General features: G+C 36.9%; 1 protein-coding gene across 2 annotated transcripts in view; it reads right to left on the minus strand.

Moving 5' to 3' along the window:
* Positions 1–20,506, minus strand: part of YJEFN3 (YjeF N-terminal domain containing 3) — a 76,961-nt gene that overhangs the window by 14,293 nt on the left and 42,162 nt on the right. For both annotated transcript variants that reach the window (XM_072155729.1, XM_072155738.1), the window contains exons 2-3: positions 10,051–10,159; positions 9,766–9,876 (exon numbers count right to left, since the gene is read on the minus strand). In XM_072155729.1, coding sequence (XP_072011830.1) covers positions 9,766–9,876; positions 10,051–10,159 — 220 coding nt within the window. The remainder of the gene's footprint in view (positions 1–9,765; positions 9,877–10,050; positions 10,160–20,506) is intronic.

The following is a 20,506-nucleotide window of genomic DNA, read 5'->3' on the forward strand; positions in this document are numbered from 1 at the left end:
TATTGTTATATAATTTCTGATACTCTATTCACATCCAAAGTTCTAATCATCTATCTACCATCATTTATTCTCAGATGAATGCAGCTCTGGATGTGAAAGAGTATCAATCTGCTGTTATATCATCTCTGAAACTCCATATACATTCAGAGCAGCAGTCTTATATCTGCCATTAGATGATCTCTGATACTCCAGTTACATCTAAAGTCATATCATCTTAGATAACTGCAGATCTGCATGTGACTAGATTATCAATCTGCTGTTATAACATCTCTGATACTCCAGTCATATCCAGGTTGCAATCTTATATATTAAAGTAGTTCCTGAATTCTCTCCCACAATCCCTTGCCCTATGGGATGAAAAAAGACAGTGACTATAATAAATGTATAGGTTACCAGAACTACAGTGAGGACTGACAAAGGGGCAGAACAGTGAGAGAGGGGGAGAAATCAGCACCTATGGGTGTCATACACAGAGATGGTCTCTTGCTGCAGAGGACATTTCGTAGAACAACCTTGGGTGACCTGTGGACACATTTTGGAATATTCATCACAGTACTGCATGGCCAGCTTCCAAAAATCCCAATCGCTATAGCACTCCTATCAGTAGAAACAGCCCAGTTAAAGGGCCAGGGGAATGTAATGTGAACATGGGCAAATACAGGAGCAGAGAAAATTTCTGTTATTGGTTTGTGATTTTTATGTGCAAACCATTTTTTTTGTTAACCCATTCTAATTATAAACATACATATGTAATCCCATCTCCCACTTAACAAAATCAATTTACTTAACCCCTTAACAACCTGGCCCTTTTTAGTTTCTTCACTTCCATTTTTCACTCACCACCTTCAAAAATATAACTTTTTGATTTTTCCACATAAAGAGCTCTGTAATGGTTTATTTTAACAAATTGCACTTCATAGTGACAGTATTTAATGATCTGGGCCATGTACTGGGAAGCGGGAAAAAATTCCAAATGCAGTAAAAATGTTGAAAAAACGCATTTGTGCCATTTTCTTGTGGGCTTAAATTTTACAGCTTTCACTGTGCGCCACAATCTCTACTTTATTCTTTGGGTCGGTATGATTATGGGGGATACCAAATTTGTATAGGTTTTATAATGTTTTTATACATATACAAAAATTATCTTCTGGCACCAATAACTTTTTCATACTTTGGTGCATGGAGCTATGGGGGGTGTAATTTTTTGCAACTTTTGATGGTGTTTTCATTGCTGTCTTTTTAAGGACTGTGCGACCATTTGATCACTTTTTATTGATTTTTTTATGTTTTTCAAAGTGCCAAAAAAGTGCCATTTACGACTTTGGACGCTATTTTCTATTACGGGGTTAGTCACAGTGAAAAACCATAATTATATTTTGACAGACTGGGCATTTTCGGATGCAGCGATACCTAATGTGTTTATCGCCGGGGGGTGATTTGAATTTTTAGGTTTTTATTATTTTATATAATTTTTTAAACTTTTTTTTATTTTTACTTTTACTATTTTTCTGACTGCCTACGGTACTTTAACCCTAGGTTGTCTGATCGATCCTATCATATACTGCCATACTGCAGTATGGCAGTATATGGGGATTTTCCTCCTCATTCATTACAATGTGCTGATAGCACATTGTAATGAATGGGTTAAAACGAGACACGATGCTGTCATGGCGATGGATCGCCGCTGCCCAGTGACGTCACGGGGAGCGACAATCCGCGGCAAGATGGCCGATCACAGGTGTTACAGGTAAGCCTTGCTGCAATATACTGGTAGAAAGAAGATAGATAACAAGGAATATGCAAGAAAGAACCTTGGGGGTGCAATCACACGCTGGAGTTACAACTGCATCGTAATTAGTTTTTTGTTGGTTCTAGGTGCAGTTTTGTTCATTTAAACAGGTAAAAACATGAATTGAACGATTTTGATTTTGAAGGGTAAATCTGTACAACCTCATTTGCCTGTTTAGTTAATGTCTTTCACTTGTTAAAATAAGAAGCTGCACCTAAAACCACCTCAAAACTGATTACAATGCAGTTTTAACTGCAACGTGTGACCGCACCCTGAGAGCTCCACACTGATTGTCATCAGGTCTGTTTGGATATGTCATCATGATCTAAACTGACAGGGTCCGACTGATGACAATCAACTGTTTGCCAGGGTTGTACTAGAATGTACTAGAATTATTCAGCTACATAAATCACGTAAAAGAAGGCAAAGGTTACATAAGTTTAGTCCTATTTTCTTGTATCAAACTGAAATTTCAGTGACTTTCTTGGCTGCTACACAGTTTACAGTTCTGTATAGTTCTGGTACAGTGTGTCTGCCAATATCATAGTATCATAGTTTATATGGTTGAAAAAAGACACTTGTCCATCAAATTCAACCAAGGAAGGGAAGGGATTGCATGAGGAAGGGATTTAGGGGAAACTGTTCTATATAATATAACCATCATATAAATTGATTGTTAAGATGCCAATATTCAGACCTGGATAGATATTGATGACCGATTCCTAGGACAAACCTACTAACTAAACAGAACAGAACAGTCGAGTTGTAAACAATCATTCCCATGTTGTAAAGTTATAGGTTATTACAACTCCGTTATTGATCTTGGATTTAAAGATGGAGTTTTTTTGTGTTCTTTTGCTTTGCCAAACCACAGACGGCTATCCTGTTTTCAACATGTCCTGCAATGTATTCAATTTAGCATTTACCTGACAAATAATTCTCTTAATGCCATTTACTTATGTATGCTATTTAAATAATTCCACCATTTTTTTCATAATATGGCTGCAATACAATATAACATTTCCAGAGCAGTGACAGAATAGACAGGAATGTTGTGTCTAACAAGGCATTTGCCAGGTGGAGCATCTGCTTCTTCAGTTATTTTTCAACGTAGAAAGTATAAAATAACCTTGGAGGAGGATATTGTTAAAATGAAGCTAAAGCAACAAAACCCAAATGTATTTAACCAAAAAAACCTCAATAGCACTGAATAAGTAAAGTAACCAATACTTCATATTGTACACATAATTAATCTTTATTAATCGCATCAGTCATACACAATGACAAGAAAAAAAGTATTTAAAAATACCCCATTAAAAGTGATACACATAAAAAATCCAACGGACAGTGTGATAATATCTGGACTGAGAGTTATCATATATCAAATCTGTAACAAGCTGCTGGTAACACATCATAAATATCACAGCAGCAATTACACATTTTAGGGGAACACAGAATAATAATAATAATAATTCTTTATTTATATAGTGCACACAGATTACGCAGCGCTGCACATAGCATGACAAACCACTCCCTGTCCCCATGGGGCTCACAATCTAAACAGCCTAACAGTATGTTTTGGAGTGTGGGAGAAAACCGGAAAAACCTGGAGGAAACCCACGCAAACACGGAGAGAACATACAAACTCTTTGTAGAGGTTGACCCTACCTGAGTGAAGTTGGCCCCCCCACCTTGTTCAAATCAAACAAAATTGGTGTCAAACGTTTGTGCTACGTTTGTGCTGGTTTGTGCAGCAGAAATTTCCGTTTGTGCCGCTATCGTTTTTAAGATTTTAATGAAAGTTTCCAGAGGTCAACATAGGTCAACCAGCCCCCCCACATTGCCCAAATCAAACAAAACTGGTGCCGAACAATTCTGCTACGTTTGTGCTGCGCAAATTTTTGTTTGTGCTGCTTTTGTTTTGAATATATGAACAAAAAATTAAAGTTCAAAAGTTAAAGCAGCCCCCCCACATTAACCGAATCAAACAAAGCTGGTGTCAAACATTAGTGCTACGTTTGTGCTGGTTTGTGCAGCAAAAAATGTCGTTTGTGCCGCTATCATTTTTAATATATTCATACTTTTTTGCAGAGGTCATCAGAGATAATTTCTTCCAAAGTACAATGTGTTTGCTAGCTCCCCCTGGTGATCAAACCAGGGAAGTGTCACTAGGTTTGTTTTTTACCAGTTCATCCTAAACACCTCAAACACCTGAACATACCTTAAAAATTATAGCGGCACAAACAAAAATTTTTGCTGCACAAACCAGCACAAACGTAGCACTAATGTTTGACACCAGTTTTGTTTGATTCAGTTAATGTGGGGGGGCTATAATTTTTAAGGTATGTTCAGGTGTTTGAGGTGTTTAGGATGAACTGGTAAAAAACAAACCTGGTGACACTTCCCTGGTTTGATCACCAGGGGGAGCTAGCAAACATATTGTACTTTGGAAGAAATTAACTCTGATGACCTCTGCAAAAAAGTATGAATATGTTAAAAATGATAGCGGCACAAACGACATTTTTTGCTGCACAAACCAGCACAAACGTAGCACTAATGTTTGACACCAGCTTTGTTTGATTCGGTTAATGTGGGGGGGCTGCTTGAACTTTTGAACTTTAATTTTTTGTTCATATATTCAAAACAAAAGCAGCACAAACAAAAATTTGCGCAGCACAAACCAGCACAAACGTAGCAGAATTGTTCGGCACCAGTTTTGTTTTATTTGGGCAATGTGGGGGTCTGGTTAACCTCTGATGACCTCTGGAAACTTTCATTAAAATCTCGAAAACGATTGCGGCACAAACAGAAATTTCTGCTGCACAAACCAGCACAAACGTAGCACAAACGTTTGACACCAATTTTGTTTGATTTGAACAAGGTGGGGGGGCCAACTTCACTCAGGTGTTGACCCTGGGTCAGATTCGAACCCAGGACCCCAGAAGCCAGAAGTCCTACTCACACAGATTAAAAACACAAAGTCTAGTCTAATACTCTAAATCACCCCAAATTATTTTGAGCCAGCTATGAAACAACCATAATACCAACCAGAGGGCATACTCCACAAGTCCAGTATCACACTGTCCGAACACCCCGACGTACGTTTCGCACCCTGCTTGTTTGATACGTTTTGCATTTATTTGGGAAAAAAATGTAATTTCAAATACTGTGAAATTATGGAAAAAGTCCCTATTTTCAGAATTCTAAATGTTTTATGTTTCGGACAGACAGTCCTACAATCCAAACTAGTAACGCATTATCATTTACCATATCTGGAGACGTTAGGAGACTTACAATTTGAGCAGCAATTTATCCAATTTTAAGGAAATTTCAGTCTTAAATATTTTTTTGGCAGCAATGTATTGGGGTTTTGAAAGTCTTATTTATTAGAAACCCTATAAAGCACCCTTTTTATAAATCTGCTCCCCCTCAAACTATTCAAAACAACTTTAGTAAAGCTTTTTAACTATTTAAGTTTCTAACATGACTTAAAAAAAATGGAGGTTCTATTTGGAATGCTCAAAATTTGACAATAAAAATCTAAAATCTAAGCTTTTATGATGGAAAAAGTACAAAACAAATCTCAAATCTTTTGGAGAAAAGATTTTGATAAAATTATTTTAAGGTGCCATGAAATATTTGAAAAGTTACTCAGGTACCACCCTCCCAGCCCCCGCAAATGATGCCATTTTGGAAACTACACCCCTCAAAGAATCTATCAAGGGGCAAAGTGAGCATTTTAACACCACATGAACTTAATTGTGTAAGTGAATAATGTATTTTCATTTTCAAAGAACATTGCTTTGGCCCCAAAATATTTATTTTTACAAGGGGTTAAAGAAGATAATATACCCTGTAGTTTGTAACACTATGGGGCTTATCGGGGGGCGGGCCATCAGATGATCCGACTGATTCGAACAAGCGATACATGCAGGATATCGGGCGTACAATCTTAGTGAATCGCGGCACAGTGCATTCTCGTGGGACAATGCACTTTAGGTAAACTCCTCTGGACGGGTAAGTAAGTGTTGCCCTATGTATCCTGCATACTGAAATACTTTATATGTGGTTGTAATCTTCTGCAGGGCCACACCGGGCCTCAGAAGGGATGGAGTTTTTATAGGTGCACCATACAAGCTATAATATTTTTATCTTTTTGTAATTATTATTATAAAAGGTCTTAGTTTTTGCGCGATAAGCTGACGTTTACAGTGATACCGTTTTGGGTTGCTGATATCTCATTGATGAAAATGTATTAAATCTTTTAGGGTGGTACAAAATTGAATTCCTGAATTGAATTTCAGCGTTTATTTTTGCTTTTAACTGTATAGCACAAATAACATGGTAAGTTCCACAGCAATTTCTCATTTACGTAGCTTTTTATGTTTAAGTAGTTTTGCAGAATAAAAACTCATTTGAGGGAAAAAAAAACATTTGCATTTGCATTGCCATCTTCTAAGAAGCGTAACATTTAAATAATTTAGTTGGCTGAGCTGTTTAGGTGCTTTTTTTTTTTACATGGGGAGGGGATCAAAATGGGGAGAGGTGAGAAAGCCCTAGTGAGTCTTTAGGGTTTAATAGCTGGGTTTGTGAGTATTTCAAGAATCAGAGAAAAATTGCAATCATGGCTGTTTAAACAGAGCCTGGTGTCATATACAGCCATCCTCCTGCACATGCATATACATCAGGATGTGGCAGCAGACCGCATGCCCTGACGTACATGTATGGCAGAATGCTTTAAGGGATTCAGGGAGATCCGGTGGTTTAAGGAATCATTTGACATATTTCATACAAAGGTTGGTTTAACTTAAAAAAGATATGTGTGATAAAGCCTGAACATATTTTGAGGTATTCATAAATGATGTGGGAGTAATGCCGTCAAGGTACTTAAGATAATTTGACAACAGGATTGGTGTTATACGTTGTGGTAAGACAAATGTGACATCTTTGTATAACAGTTACTATTATACACTTAGTACAAATCCCTTCTATGAAGCCAGTATTTTTACAAGTGGGTAAAATTTCAGCAAAGACAACTGCCTTGTCAGAAAACAGAATGTAATAAGCCATATCTGTATTTTATTAATGGGTCCTATCTTTCCCTTCAATTCTCCTGTGTTTCGTTAAAAATCACTCCTCAAATATCAATAACTTGCCTATAGAGTGAAACATAGGCTAGTAATAAAAAAACGTGGCTCTTGAGTAGGTCTTCAGTGTATACTTATTGTAGTTTATATACCTATTATTGTTCCTATTATGTATCTGGTTTGTCAGAGACAGAGGGAGTAAGTTATCATAATTCCTATTTTTGGGCAGAAAGTTTTTCACATGGGTTAAAACAAAATGGAAGTGCAATTTAGAAACTTTAGAATTTTTTGGGAAAATACATTCATTTAGGCCAAAAATGACACTTTCGTAATGAATTAAATAGTGAAATGCTCTGCAAACTTTGATGCCCAATTTCCCCCGACTGTACCTATACCCCATATGTGGTGGTAACTGCTGTATGGGCGCATGACCGGGCATGGAATGAAAGCAGCGCCATTCACAGTAGATTTGTATTGTCACATTGTACAAGCTATAAATTTATAAAATTTTTGGTAATGCAGACATATGAGGGATTATTATTTGCGGGGTGAGATACAATGTATAGGTAATTCATTTTGGGGGTCTATGGCTTATTTACGAAATGTTATTAACTATTTCAAGGAGGACGCAAACAATAGCATACATTTTATAATATTTTACCTTTATTCTCTGGTTCAGTACGATTGTGGTGATACCTCGTTTAAATAGTTTTCCTTATCTTTGCTCAGTTTTACTGAGCAAAACCAATATTGGAGAAAACAATTTTTTTTTATATCGACAAACTTTCAGGGGCATAACTTCTGTATTTTTCTGTTGACAGATCTGGTTGAGGGCTTATTTTTTGTGGAAAGAGGGCCTGTAACTTTTTTTGATCACTTTTTAGAACATTTTTTAAAAAAAGTTTATATTATGGGAAGTTTTTCGTGGTTTTTTTTTACGTCGTTCACTGAGGTTCAATATTAATTTAGATTTATTGTACAGATTAATACAAAAATGTGATACCAAATATGTAGGTTTTTTGCCTAATTGTATTTTTATATACTTAATTTGCATTTTATATGTAACTGGGGTGATTAGGGGACTTTGATTTTTTTATTATTTATTTAATTATTATTTTAAACTGATCTTTACTTATTTTTTTACATTTTCTAATTTTTCCAGACTTGGGCTTGAACAAGCTTTCATCTGATCGACATCCGCGTCATAAAAACCTGATACGGCGGTCATTAAGGGGTTAAAGTGTTCCAAAGCTGTAACCACCTATAGTGACACAGGGCAGATTTGAAAAATTGGGCTGTGTACCTGAGGCCAAAATAGGCCAAGTCCTGTAGGGGTTAATAGATGTATATCTATACATCGATGTTCTGTAATCGGCTCCATGTCCGCAAATGGTCCATTGCAGGCACCATGACGTCAGCCGCTTGCTGACATCATAGCGTGTATGATGTGTGTGATTGACAGCCTGCTGACACAGAGCCGATGCTGGAGCATCGATGTATAGAAGAGGACCTGTCGGTTAGGCGTCAGAAGGTGAGTACACAGGTTTTTTTTAATAGACTCGAGTATAAGCCGAGTTAGGGTTTTTCTGTAAATTTTTTGTGCTGAAAAACTCAGCTTATACTCGAGTACATACAGTAATATCCTAGCACCGATCGTGGGTGTTAACCCTTCGATCACTGCCGGTATTGGGAAGCAGCGATCTGTTGTTATGACAGCCTCGGGTCATCCAAAGACCCGTAGTTGTTTCGTTTTACACTATCTATTACAATGTGCAATTTGTACATTTTAATAGATGATGTGGAAAATACCCATATACTGTAGTATGGCAGTATATGGTAGGATCAATCAGAAAACCTAGGATTAAAGTACCCTAGGGGTTTGAAAAATAGTTAAAAATTAAGTTAAATTTAAAAAAATAATAAAAACTGATATAACTATAAATAAACAGCAAAAATCATAAACATGTTAGGCATCACCGCGTTCCAAAATGTCAGATCTATCAAAATATAATAATATTCTGAAGACCCGAGGTAGTATCGCAGAATATGATAGGATCAATCAGACAACCTAGGGTTAAAGTACCCTAGGGGTCTGAAAAATAGTAAAAATAAAAAAAGATTAAAAATTAAAAAAAAAAAAAAATTTAAATCACCCCCTTTCCATAGATATAATCAACCCCCTTTCCATCATATAAATATAAATAAACTATATATGCTAAGGATTAACATCATTCAATTGAGGGGTATTTATCTTATAAGTAATTTTGGTGTACAAGTTATTTATTGGGTGCTGCCCTGTTAAATAAACTAATTTCCAGATGCAAAGAGAATATTCTTACTAGTATCCTCTATAATGGCCTATCTTGGATTTGACGTTTAGATTAGAAGTTCCAGTAGCCCTACTGATAATGACAATGTGAGCTGTGTTATACTGAACTTTTTTACTTGTTTATTTTCATATTTTGGTGTTAATTTTAAACATATTCCTCATATGTATACTGTGCATTATTTCTCTTAAGCAAAGTAGTTACCCATAAAGTGTGTTTTGGGAGTTTATCCAAATTGATTGGCAAACATTTCCTGTACTTCCTGTACTGTTTGAATTATATAAGAAGATATATTTTATGTGCAGTAGCTTTGAATATGTAATTTTATTGCATAGCCAAGGTTATTTTGTACTATTTATTACAACTTTGGATCAAGGTCTGAAAGGAAGTATGAGCCACATTCTTCCTGTAGACACTATATGACGCATCAGTCCAAGGAAATGGCTCTGCATAAAGGCTACTGAAAAAGCAATTTGTTTATAACGCTTCCCTCACTAACTTACTGAATGATTGTATAAAAAAGTTAGTAATGCACATTTATTTATTTTGGAAGGTCACTTACAAACGCACGGAGATTTCGGGCACAGACCAGGCCAGTTGCACCATTCTGCTCTGGACCACAAATTACCAAAACAGTTGGTTGCTTTTTAGGAAGTGTATTCAAGGGATAGACCTGTCAAATAAAATGAGATCTGTTAAGTCACATAGATTTATATGGACCTCTCAAGGATTGAAAGTAAACTGATGTAAATTTTGCATAATCTTTTTAATAGAGTGAAATAATATACTGAAATGTACCGGGCACAGGGCAGTAACTACATGGGGTACAGCCTCTCACAATACAGACCTTGGTAACCGCCACTGCACAGCTGTGTCCTAGTATCTCAATAAGTTGCTGCTTCCCAAAGCGGTAATCTTCCAGTAATTCTGTTTCTAAGGCTTCGGCTTCCTGTTTACTGAAGAGAAAAGACATAATAATTAACATTCCAATGAGCTATTTTTGTTTCAGTCATTGAAACAACACCCAAAGTAATTCAGTTAATAAAACTTAAGATTTTCTTTCCAGCTGGTCATTGGCAATCCCATAAAATCTCTGCATACACAACGAGTCATATACATTCAGTGCTATGTATACCAGTAATTGTAAACCAGTTTGTTGAAAACCCGCTAGACAAAGAAAGGAAGAACTAATGTGTCCTTTGTGGCCTTCTTCTATAAACACAGGAATCCTTAAAATTATATATAAATGCCTATAAATAGTAGAGCTATAATGGATTTCATTTTTTTTAAATAAAAATGCATTTTCCATGTTTCTACTTTCTTGCCAGTAGTAAGGAAGTAAAGGGTAGCCAACTATTAAAACAATCATTTGTATACTAGATGTATTGTATTGTTTATATACAGGTCAAAAATGTTTGTCTATTTTGGAAAACTCATTTTCAAATAACCTTGAGCAAAAAAAAAAAAAAATGTTAAACTCTGTAGGACCCCACTTATCCATGCCTTACATAAATAAACTTTTCACTTAGAATTGAAATTGTGCAATACCTTATTCCACCTATGGTGATGCTCGAGTCAAGCTCTCTCATAAATTACATTACAAATTAGAAAAACTATGATAAGCCTATTATCAATAACTTGTGCTTCATTCACAATGGAAATGGGAATTCTAAAACATAAAAAAATCTACTGAAATCACCTTTAGAAATGTATTTAGATACTATGGGATATTTGGAATATCCATATGTATGGGATTTGCAATTTTCTCTTTGATATTTTTTTTAACCTTTAAGTTGGAGAATCATAAAAATAATTGCAAAAACAAGCAGTTCATATCAGTGCTACTACAAAATATAAGAACTACTTGAAAGCAAGGAAGTATTAATGAATTCAGTTTCCTTAGAGAATTTTGGTTATGCTTTTCATTTGTTGCCTTTTGAAATGAAATACCCCCCTCCTGTGGTACAGAGGAGGAACAGCATACAATATTTCTAAACTACAGAAAACTACAGAAAATGGTTTCCATTTAGTTATTGAATAGTTTTTTTGTCTTCTTTTGGTACTTCACAGGTCTTTATTGTCATTTCATATTTACTTTTAATATGTAGTATTTAATAGTTAGTATTTCTTTTAAAGTATTTATATCTGTGTTGTGTTGTTTGATCTTCTCAGAGTTTAATAACATTTGATATATACTTCCAAAAAGCCTGAGTTTAATCACCACATCTTTGAAGAGGAGCTGTAGTCTACATTTTAATTTTCTTAATAGTAGCAATATACATACACATGCCATTACGAGGATGTATTCCTTTGTTAATTAATTTTCAAAAAGCTTGAAAAATATTTAAAGTGGGCCTATTATGTATTTGGATACACAGCTCCTAGCAGGCAAGGCAAACATACGTGGGCCATGTGAGCAATTTGTAAGCTGGTGGGGTTGAATATTATTGATGGTAAGAATTTTACAGATTGAATAAGGCAGAAGTGTGAGTGATATATTCCCAACACTGTATAATGCCCCCCTCCCCCCATGGTATAATGCTCTTCTTCTTATGGATCCCATATTCATAACTGCCCCCTAAAAAATACTTAATGATCCCCTTTAATGTTTCCTTTTATATCTGCCCCACCCAAGTGTAGCATTCTACCCCACACCCTCATTATTGCTTTTAACCACTTCAGGACTCAGCCCTTTTTCGTTTTTTGTGTTTATGCAAATAATACTTCTTTCCATTTACAGAGATGTATGAGGGCTTGTTATCTGTGGGACCAATTGTAACTTTTTATTGGCATAATTTATGATTCTATGCAATGTACTGAAAAGCTGGGGAAAAAACTGTGGTGAATTGACAAAAAAATGCATTTATTCATTTATGTGATAAAATAAAATGCTTGCTGGACGTTGTTTCTGCCAGCACAAAATACCATAAATTAGAAAACCATACATACTAAATGTATGTAATTGAACCTGACAATTTTGGGAAAATTAGGTTAGCCTCTTTTGCAATTTCTATTTAAGATCCTATCATATACTATATAAAATAGTATGGTCAGCCAACAAAAAGTAAATGTAAATGAAAATGTGAAAATTCTTCTATGTAAAAAGTCCACAAAATAGAGAAAAATATTTTCACTATCACCGGAGCTCCAAGGATTCTAAAACTTCGATGAACAGCACCAATCTTCAATTTCTCCTGCTGACTAGCACCATCGCATTCTCATGTTACAATATAATAAAGGAGGAGAATGAGAATGCGATGGTGCTAGTCTGAATGGTGACATACTTTCAGCAGGAGAAATTGAAGATTGGTGCTGTTCATCGAAGTTTTAGAATCCTTGGAGCTCCGGTGATAGTGAAAATATTTTTCTCTATTTTGTGGACTTTTTTCAAAGACTGTGTGGACCGGTCTTATACCGTGAGTAGCTCCTTAAGGGGCAAACTGTGCACCACGAACAACTGTCTTCTATGTAAAATTACACCTGATGCACCCACTGTGAGAAACAAGGAAAAGGTTGTACACTTTGCAATGTGTCTCTGATTCACCCAACTGACTGGTCCATTAACATCTTTCTTGAAAATCAGTTATCCTGGTAAAGGAGATTTAATGCACTTCAAATAATATTTCCACTGAAAATATATAAAGGTATCTAGATCAGGATAAACTGACAGTTTAATTAAAAAGTATATAATGTGAATATTTATTTTATTAATGGTTAGGTTTCATATTATAGAACTATTTTATATATACTTCATATCTATTAAAATGATTTTGAATAATTGAATTTTACATGAATTGTTTGTTTAATTGGTTTCACTTGGATTAATACAATTAGACAGTTGATCTTATAAAGAAGACATTAATGGTCATCAGCAGCTTAGACATGGCTCTATAATGAAATTACTATTACATACAATTTTTTTCCTGCTCCATGAACATGGTCTTAACTATATTCCTAATGATTTTGTAGAAAAACATCCTCAGCAGATAAAGTAACTAAACACGCAGCTGTAATATAATAGAATAAACCTCTCAGTTGGTCTGGAAAAGCCAAGTTTGACCAACAACATACAGATTTGATGTCAATAGTTACAACATCTGTTACCAATGTACACATCTTATGACTCAAACTTGTAACATGTCTATTGAAAATTACCATAGTTCACATCATTCATTTTCAGTGTGCAGGAATTTCTATTCTATGGGTAATAATTTGCAAATAAGAGATTAAGAAAGTATGCCCTCTTGGAATTCTATGGTTTTATGTATCAGGATGTATTATAACCCCTTCCTGATGCAGGGCATAATAGTACTTGAAGGAACTGAGGTGATCTGCTGATCCTTGCAGTACTATTACGTCAAGCAGTTATATTATAGCCGACAACCGCCACTAATATCCACAGCCGCAGATACCTCTGTTGACCCCAGATACCTCTGTATATGCTCGCCCTATGGATTGGAGCCAACCCATTAGCTTTACACGTAAGGCCCTCCATCAATTACTCACTGCAATATTGTATTGCAGTGTTTGAGCTATATATGAGTTTGGACAGGCAGAGGGTCACTTGTTTAAGCCAAACAATGAATAACATTTTTTTTAAATAAATATAAATAAATACATAAATAAAGTAAAAGTCCCCAAAACACCACCATTACTTATACACATTTAATAAAGTACAAAAAAAACCATGCAAAATCACTATAAACACCACATATTTGGCATCACAGTGTCTGTAAGAACAATAAATCAGAAACATAATTGGACCTGCTCGGAGAACATCGTAAAAGAAAATAACCAAAAAACGTAAAATTTCATTTTTCCTCAAATCCGTTCAAAAAAATCTTTTAAAAGGTGATCAAAATAGCTACCGGTATGTGCCCCAAAAGTTATGACTGAAAAGAACAACTCATCACACAAAAAATAAGCCCTCAAAGAACTCAGTCAACAGAAAAATACTAAAATGATGCCTCTGAAAAGATGGCAATGCTAAAGCAAATGAAATTTTCTCTTGTTTAGTTTTCCTTCAGTAAAATCCACTGCTTCTATAGGGATTAAAGGAAACCTACCACTATGGATCTACCTATTAAGGTAGATCCGGTGGTAGGTGCATCTAACATATGTAAGGATAGCCCTTTTTAGGGCTAATCCTTTACTCCCCTCTATCTTTGCTAATCTTTAATCGGGGTAATATTAAAATTTTCTAAAGAGACTACTGTAGCAGGAGATGAGGCTACACCGAGCAGCTACTACGCGCCCCATTAGCCTCTTTGATCTTCCTACCCAGATATCTTCAGCTCCTTAGCTGCGTGCCCTTGTCCGCAAAGCACTCCTTGTAGCAGATTTATTAAAGGGCCATAGCATAAAATAAAAATGATGGGTAACATAGCTACAAAGGCAATCATAGAACTGTCCCAAGGAGCCTGCTTAATGGTCTTCCATTAAATCGGTCAGGACTCCTCTGTGTACCAAAGTATTCTGGATTCAAATTTTCTTTCTTTCTATCTATCTATCTAAATAAAGAAAAAAGCGGGCAGCACTCCATGGTTCAAATTTCAAAATAAAAGGTGAACTTTATTGAACAAGTGGCGACGTTTCGGTGTGACACCTTCATCAAGCAACAGACAAGTGACCCACATTGGATATATATAGCAAAACATAGTAAGTGATTAGCATAAAGAGGCGTGTCTTAAAGTGCCTGTGCAATATTGTGTTATTCATCATTGTACAGAAATATATATAAAAAATACATTCAAAGATAAAGTGCATCGATTTCAAATACATGTGTATAACAATGTCGTTGTTCGCTGTAAAATTATACAGTACAAAGTGTAATCATAAAGTGTACAAGTGCAAAGACTAGCGTGTAAAGAAGGGGTTAAAATTACCCAAAAGGCTCTGGAGAGAACTTTCTTGGTGGTTTCTGGTCCACAGCTGGTCCACATATATGTTATAGTTGTCAACCGATTGGGCAAAGGAATTATAATATATGTTCAGATGATATTGAAAAAATTCCTTTGCCCAATCGGATGGATGACATCTCTTGGTGGACGTTACTTTAATTTTTTTATATGAACCATTATGTTGTTTTCTTTTGTTGTTGGTTTCTTTTTTACATCTTGTGCCCTGTGCCGGCTGGTTGACAACTATAACACATATCTATATAATATATCCATGGTTGTGTAGGGATTAAGCACCAAATTGTGCCACAAAATACCCACATATATGTGGGACTGAGTAGGTTGCCAGCTGTAGTGGTTTTGGATGCCCACGCTGTAGGGTGTGAGCGTGATATATGCTCCATCTCCCCTGTGGGATCTTACCACCTCCTTGGGATGTGATTAGACTCACTAAATATCCCACTGGCGCGCATTCTTATGTGCTTTACCTATCTCTCATTAGGTGATGCATCACCATAGTGGGCACCTGGCGCAAATCACCTCGAATCTATGTATACTGCGTAGAGGTGTATATTACTATCTTGCCGCCATGGTAATGAGAGCGATCCTCTTATCCCCAATACTTAGGTTAATGTGTATGTGCTAATTTTTCCCTTTTAAGCTGTTGTCACGGGTCATTTGTTGTTCATTTTCTTGGCCTCATTGCACACTGCATTGAGGGCTTGGTTGCCCTTTTCCAAGATGTCTTCTCGGCAGCCTCAGGGCACCACTGCACATGTGCAGGTTCTATCCACAGACGCTAAGATTGTATCAGCTGTGGACCAGAAGCTCCCACCAAGAAAGTTCTCTCCAGAGCCTTTTGGGTAATTTTAACCCCTTCTTTACACAATAGTCTTTGCACTTGTACACTTTATGATTACACTTTGTACTGTATAATTGTACAGCAAACAACGACATTGTTATTTACATGCATTTGAAACCGATGCACTTTATCTTTGAATTTATTTTTTATATATATTTCTGTACAGTGATGAATAACACAATATTGCACTGGCACTTTAAGACACGCCTCTTTATGCTAATCACTTACTATGTTTTGCTATATATATCCAATGTGGGTCACTTGTCTGTTGCTTGATGAAGGTGTCACACACCAAAACGTCGCCACTTGTTCAATAAAGTTCACCTTTTATTTTGGAATTTGAACCATGGAGTGCTGCCCGCTTTTTACTTTATTTATCTACAAGAGGATCAAGCCAGAACCTTTGGGGGCGCTGCACCCCTCCTTATTAGGAGTCCATAAGATTGTGCTGACTTGGATTTTACTTCTTCTATCTATCTATCTATCTATCTATCTATCTATCTATCTATCTATCTATCTATCTATCTTATTGTACACTGTATATAGATAGATACAAATAGAGATAATAAATTAATTATAGAATTAGAAACATTAAACTAGGCAAACATAGAAATATATTTTTTCCATGAAAGCCAGTCAGGAACAAAGCAAAAAGAAAATAAATGAATGAATGTCCCAAGGGTTAAACCTAGCCATGCATCTGTATAAGTGTCACTGTGTCTGTGAAATGAGCTTTTAATGGCATTACAGCCCACACACATTACCAAGATTTCAGCTGATTATAAAGCCACTTTGTAAGCCCCTCTGGAGAAAAAGCAATATTATTTTTATTTATCTGTGCTCATCTCCCCCAGGCATTTACAGTACAAAGGTCTTGCACCAGAGCAGTGTGCGTTTTGTAGCTGTTGAAGTGAGTATGTTATTAAAATGATTATTTCAACACTCCCATACAAAATGAAAGCCTGAGCTGTAGACAGTATGATAAAGGATGTATTCCTAATTCCAATATATGAGCATTTTCTCTATGGATTTATTGCCAGTATCACCATTACATGAACTGATTTAATGAATTAATTTCCCATTCTGAATTTCCAACTTCATGTGTACTTTATGGATAAGTCACCGGGCAGGCACAGTATAGTATTTATTAATAGAAGCAACTGCCTCATACCCAAGTGTAGTGATAAAATAAATAATATTCACTGTATGAACTTTAACTGTATTATTCAAGTAACTGCCTCAAGGGGCATCTGTGCTCCTGTTAATAAAGAATAAACCAACACCTTGTTACTGCACCTTTAAATAGAAAGAAATCCAAAGTGGCATTCCCAACCCCCTCTCCATTCCAGCTAGCAGTGAAATTGGCTTCAGAAGACCTCTAGTCTAGATATAGGTGCAGGGGCTTAAGGTGGGTCCTGCAACTATCAAGTAGTTAGGACATATTCAGATGAGAATACCGGTAGAGATGAGAATGCTCCCTCTTAAAGGGAACCTTAACCTCAGTTTGGGTCCTCTAAATCAATAGAATGTCTTCATATTGTTGGGGTTTAAGGTCCCAAAGATAGCAATGTCAACCCTGCTTCAACCACTTCAGTCCCTGCATTTATAGCATGACTAATCTATAAACAAAATTGTATAAATTGATCGCACAGATGATAATAGTAAACTTTGTAAAATACTTGTCAGGGCAGATAAATATGCAGACATGGGGAACAGACATGAGATTGGGGTACATGCTCTTCAACAGGGATCAGAGTACAGGCTCAGGATTAGATTACAGGGTCCAGAATGGGATACAGAAAACAGGCTCAGATACAGATTCAGGGTTCCAGATCTGGTAGGATACAGGGTTCAGGGTTCTGGATGAGACAGGATACAGGATCAAGCTGGATACAGGTTTAGGTACAGGTTCAGGGTTTCGGGTCAGGCAAAACACAAATAGTCAAAAGTACTGCAAGTCACAGGAGAAAGTATAACCATCCCTGAGTAAACTGGGAATAAGTTATATATCCAGTTCATGAACGCTTCTATAGCAGCTGTCTGGCTAGACTCAACCCACAGCTAAGACTAGCCCTGATCTCCAGAATGAACCACACAGCTTTTCAGGGAACAGATACTGCAAATGTCTATAACAGCTCCCAGAAAAGGCAGTCCTTGCTTTGGCTAACACACTAAGATGTCTACAACTCGAACCAGAGAGTTATTACAGTGCTTGTCCTTTAACCCCTTAACGCTCTGCGCCGTAGCTCTAGGGCGCAGAGGTATAAGGAGTGTATGAAGAGGGCTCACGGGCTGAGTCCTCTTCATACAAGGGTAAACCCCCACCGCTAATAACCACGGTCGGTGCTTGCACCGATCGCGGCTATTAACCTTTTCATTGCCGCCAGCAAAGTCGCCAGCAGCGTTTAAAAGACGGCGGCGCGCGGGCGCCGCCATCTTTATTACGATCGCCGCGCCCCCGAACATCATCGGGGGGCGGCGATCGGTTGCCATGGTGGCCTCGGGTCTTCGTTTGACACGAGGCTACATGGCTTCTGGAGATTCGTTACAATGAGCCAGTGGCTTGCACCGATCGCGGCTATTAACCCTTTGATTGCCGCCGGCAAAGTCGCCAGCAGCATTTAAAAGACGGCGGCGCTCTTCGTTTGACCCGAGGCTTGATGGCTTCTGCAGATTCGTTACAATGAGACAGTGGCTCATTGTAATGAATGAGCTGCAAAAATGCCATATATTGCAATACTGTAGAATTGCAGTATATTGTAGGAACGATCTGACCATCTAGGGTTAATGTACCCTAGATGGTCTAAGAATTAGTGAAAAAAAAAAGTTTAAAAAAAGTTTAAAAAATAAAAAAACTAATAAAATATTAAAAATTTAAATCACCCCCCTTTCGCTAGAACTGATATAAAACATAATAAACAGTAAAAATCACAGACACATTAGGTATCGCCGAGTCCCAAAATGCCCAATCTATCAAAATATAAAAACGGTTACGGCCGGTGGTGACCTCCGAGACGGGAAATGGCGCCCAAATGTCCGAAATGCGACTTTTACACCTTTTTTACATCTCATAAAAAATTAAATAAAAAATGATCAAAATGTCGTACAGACCTCAGAATGGTAGCAATGAAAACATTGGCTCACTTTGCAAAAAATTGCACGTCACACTTCTCCGTGCACCAAAGTATGAAAAAGTTATTAGCGTCAGAAGATGGCAACATTTTTTTTTCTTTTTTGTACACATTCGTTTAATTTTTGAAAATGTATTAAAACACAATAAAACCTATATAAATTTGGTATCACCGCGATTGCACCGAACTAAAGAATAAAGCTGAGGTGTTATTTGGAGCGCAGAGTGAAAGTCGTAAAAACTTAGCCCACAAGAACGTGACGCACGTGCGTTTTTTTTTTTCAATTTTTCCACATTTGGAATTTTTTTCCAGCTTCGCAGTACACGGCATGTTAAAATAAATAACATTACGGGAAAGTAAAATTTGTTACGCACAAAATAAGCCCTCACACAGGTCTGTACACATAAAAATGAAAAAGTTATGGATTTTTGAAGTTGGAGAGCGAGAAATGAGCGGGAAAAACCCTGCGTCCTTAAGGGGTTAAGGAGGGAGAACAAGACCCTCAACACAGGTTGTAACACTGACTGACCTGAAATGTGTGGAAGGCTCTTTTCTTGCAGCTGCAGGAGTGTAGCCAGGTTCAGCACCATTAAAATCAGGCTCTGCAACTTACAAACGCCTCAACAGAGCTTGCCAAATCGGTGTAATTAGGGCCACCATCTTTGGGGGTCTAGTGGTACTGTGTTCAAAGGCCTCCCATTTTCCAATCAAAAGGGGGGCCCGAGGGGCTCACAGTACCCACTAACACCCACCCATACCCGGTCCCTATATGATCCACCATCATTCGAAAAAAAAATGTATACTCACCTTTGGCTTCTTCTCCCCGGCCTCACAGCTCACTATGATGGCTGCGGCCATGTGACGTCATGGTGAATATGCCGCGTGGGCCCTTACACAAATGTGGCCGTACCATATGTAAAGCATGTAAATATACATTCAATGTGGTAGAACTTTCAGATCTTACACCATGAACAAGGAGTATAGTGTGAACATGTATGTAAATTGCAACCATGTGGTTTATCTGTGTGTACGGCTTGCAAAATACAGTATTTTGGCTGCACACTTGGTCCCACTAAAGCTAGAATCAGGAGACACATGTCAGATGGAGTGGGTCCTTCATTGAATATCTCTTCCCTGTCCTGTCATTTTAAAGAAACCCAATTGGGGAAGTTTGACACTTTCAGATGACAGGGAATAGAAAGGGTTACCATACCGCTGAGGGGGAAATATACAGAAGAAATAGTTAAACAGAGAATCCTACTGGATGCTTGTTTCAAAAACTAGGAGTCCAGAAGGTTTGAACTTTGATCTCTTCTTATATTATTAAAATACTCTTGGTTGATACTATGTATATTTAACAAGCTGTTATAAATATGAATATGTCATTTTGCTATGGAATCATGTTTTTAATGT

Source organism: Engystomops pustulosus, chromosome 1, assembly GCF_040894005.1.
Source record: "Engystomops pustulosus chromosome 1, aEngPut4.maternal, whole genome shotgun sequence".
NCBI lineage: Eukaryota > Metazoa > Chordata > Amphibia > Anura > Leptodactylidae > Engystomops > Engystomops pustulosus.